This window comes from Colobus angolensis, unplaced genomic scaffold (genome assembly GCF_000951035.1).
Source record: "Colobus angolensis palliatus isolate OR3802 unplaced genomic scaffold, Cang.pa_1.0 Scaffold519, whole genome shotgun sequence".
Lineage (NCBI taxonomy): Eukaryota > Metazoa > Chordata > Mammalia > Primates > Cercopithecidae > Colobus > Colobus angolensis.
Genome location: NW_012118699.1, coordinates 180,139 through 182,686, shown reverse-complemented (window position 1 = coordinate 182,686; position 2,548 = coordinate 180,139). Strand labels below are relative to the sequence as shown.

The 2,548-nt window shown below is 46.7% G+C and overlaps 1 gene segment (V, D, J or C); it reads right to left on the bottom strand.

Annotated features, from left to right (window-relative positions):
* Nucleotides 1–341: 341 nt before the first annotated feature.
* On the bottom strand, nt 342–964 carry LOC105525109. The segment is given in 2 exon segments: nt 342–742; nt 846–964. Coding segments are annotated over 2 exon segments (447 nt in total).
* Nucleotides 965–2,548: the final 1,584 nt, after the last annotated feature.

Genomic DNA, 2,548 nt, shown 5'->3' with positions numbered 1-2,548 from the left:
TGGAGCTGTTTAGAAAGGATAGGACAGTATTATATCCACTAAGATGGAATGTTCTGTAAAATATAAAAATAGAAATATATTTAATACATATGTATAAAATATGTGTATAGATATGTAAAATGTATTTCGTAAAATATGAAAGCAAACTACCAAACAAAAAAAATACCCCTACATATAAATGTAAAAATTACTAAAACACAAATATCAATAAAAAAAGACAAATAATCATAATAAAATATTACAACCTTATACGGCTCCAGAGTCCTGAAAAAACAAACCCGCCTCCAGCAGCTCAGAAAGGAAACCTCCCCCTGCACCTGCTCCTGGGACCGGCCCCGTCCTCAGTGGGTCCCGAGCGCCCCCTGGTGGCCCCGCGCGCCCCTGCAGGGAGGTTTGTGTCTGGGCTCGCACTGACCTCGCCTCACTGTGTGTATAGCACAGTAATACACGGCCGTGTCCACGGTTTTCAGGCTGCTCATTTGCAGGTACAGTGTGTTCTTTGAATCGTCTCTGGAGATGGTGAATCTGCCTTTCACAGACGCGGCGTATTCTGTCGTGTAACTGTTAGCTTTGTTTTTAATAAGGGCAACCCACTCCAGCCCCTTCCCTGGAGCCTGGCGGACCCAGTGCATGTAGTAGTCACTGAAGGTGAATCCAGAGGCTGCACAGGAGAGTCTCAGGGACCCCTCAGGCTGGACCAAGCCTCCCCCAGACTCCACCAGCTGCACCTCACACTGGACACCTGCAAACACAGAGACACCCTGGTCAGAAACTGCCACACAAATCCACTGTTTCTCTCACTCATGTCCACTCACACTCAACATCTCTAGTTCTCCATAAATCACCTTTTAAAATAGCAGCAAGGAAAACCCAGCTCAGGACAAACTCCATGGTGAGTCTTCTGTGTTTGGCGCTGATCACCAAATGAAAACACCTGAGAATTCGGGGGCTGGGCTCTGCTCTCAGAGCTGCAGGGTCAGGGCTGGGTGGTTTTCATCAGCAGAGGAACGACCCTATTTGCATGGCTCCTACTATATAGCAAGCTCTGGGATGGGACGCCTGAGAGGAGAGGGCAGTGTCCAGAGCGGATGAGAGTGTCCTGGAAAACATGGGCACTAATCCTATCTCTCAGGAAAGTATAAATTCAGATTATGTGACTGTGCCTTGATAATCATTTAACAATCATCATCTTATTTTACTTTTACATATTTGCAGAATATATTAATTGAAGTGTCAGTGTTACACTTTAAAGAAGATAAATTACATACAGAACAGAGCAGTTGTGCAACGTGTCCAATATCACACATCTGGCCAGAGTTAGCCCTATTGTCTGTGCCTGTGCCTCCAAACACTGGAGGAGACTGCTCCCCTGAGACAGCTCCAGGGCAATGTGGGACATGCCTGTCATAACAACTTTATGTGATTTTGCTTCCCTAACTTTTGAGGTGGGGCCTGGTGGTTGTAGCATGGGGGTGGATTTATAATTAATGGTTAGCACCATCCCCTTGCTGTGATAGTAAATGAGTTCGCATGAGCTTTGGTTGTTTAACAGTGTGTAGCAGCTCCACCCTCACTCTTTCTTTGCTTCTGCTCTCACCATATAAAATGGTTGCTCCCCTTTTGCCTTTCACTATCATTGTAAATTTCCTGAGGCCTCTCCAGAAGCTGAACAGATTTATCACCATGTTTCCTGTGCAGCTAGCAGAATCATGAGTAAATTAAACCTATTTTCTACATGAATTGCTCAGTTTCAGGTATTTCTTTCTAGCAATGTGAGAACACACAAGTAAACTGGACATCTCCCTCATTTCACCAGGGTCCCCTGCAGCCTGCAACCCCCTAGAGCTAAGAAGGGGGATGGTCCAATCTCCATCACTGACACTATCAAGGTGCTGCCTCAGGCCCAGATGGTTTGTGATGGATGTCAGTTTACTAATGTTGAGTTCTGGGAGTATAATGCCCTCCTCCCCCATGCCTCAGAGATGAAGAAGCCATCCTGTGATCAACTCTCTCTACTTCTGTCTGAGTGCATTTCTAAGTGTCAGCAATTCTGCAGTGGTGGAATCCCACATCGTGGTGTGCTTCCTTATTTCAGGTGGGGAAACGTCTCGGGAGCTAGTCTCTGCTGGTGCGTTTGGCCCATTTTTACCTTGGTGGTAGCCAGCAGATGTGTAGAGAGGACAGGGACCCCCATGGACTTATCCCAGTCTTCATCCTCCTCCCCGTAGAGCTCTTCATGGGAACTGGGTCTTAGGGTCCCATGACAATTTAGTCATCATAGCCCTAACTAATTCACGTATGGTCAGAAATCCTTCAAATGTGCTGCTCAACAAGCCGCGGTCCCCAAATCTCCATTCAGCTTCCACAGGCAGAACAGAAAGGTCTCTGATTAGTCTGAGCTGGTCTGGCATGTTTTTCTAGGAGTCGCTCTTCTTATGACTGACACACCGTAGCCTACACCGTGAGGTCTGTCTCAGTGGCTGCTCAGAGTGGAGTCAGGAGGAACCAGCCACCTGAAAATGCAACAGCTTGGGCATCAGACTTTCAC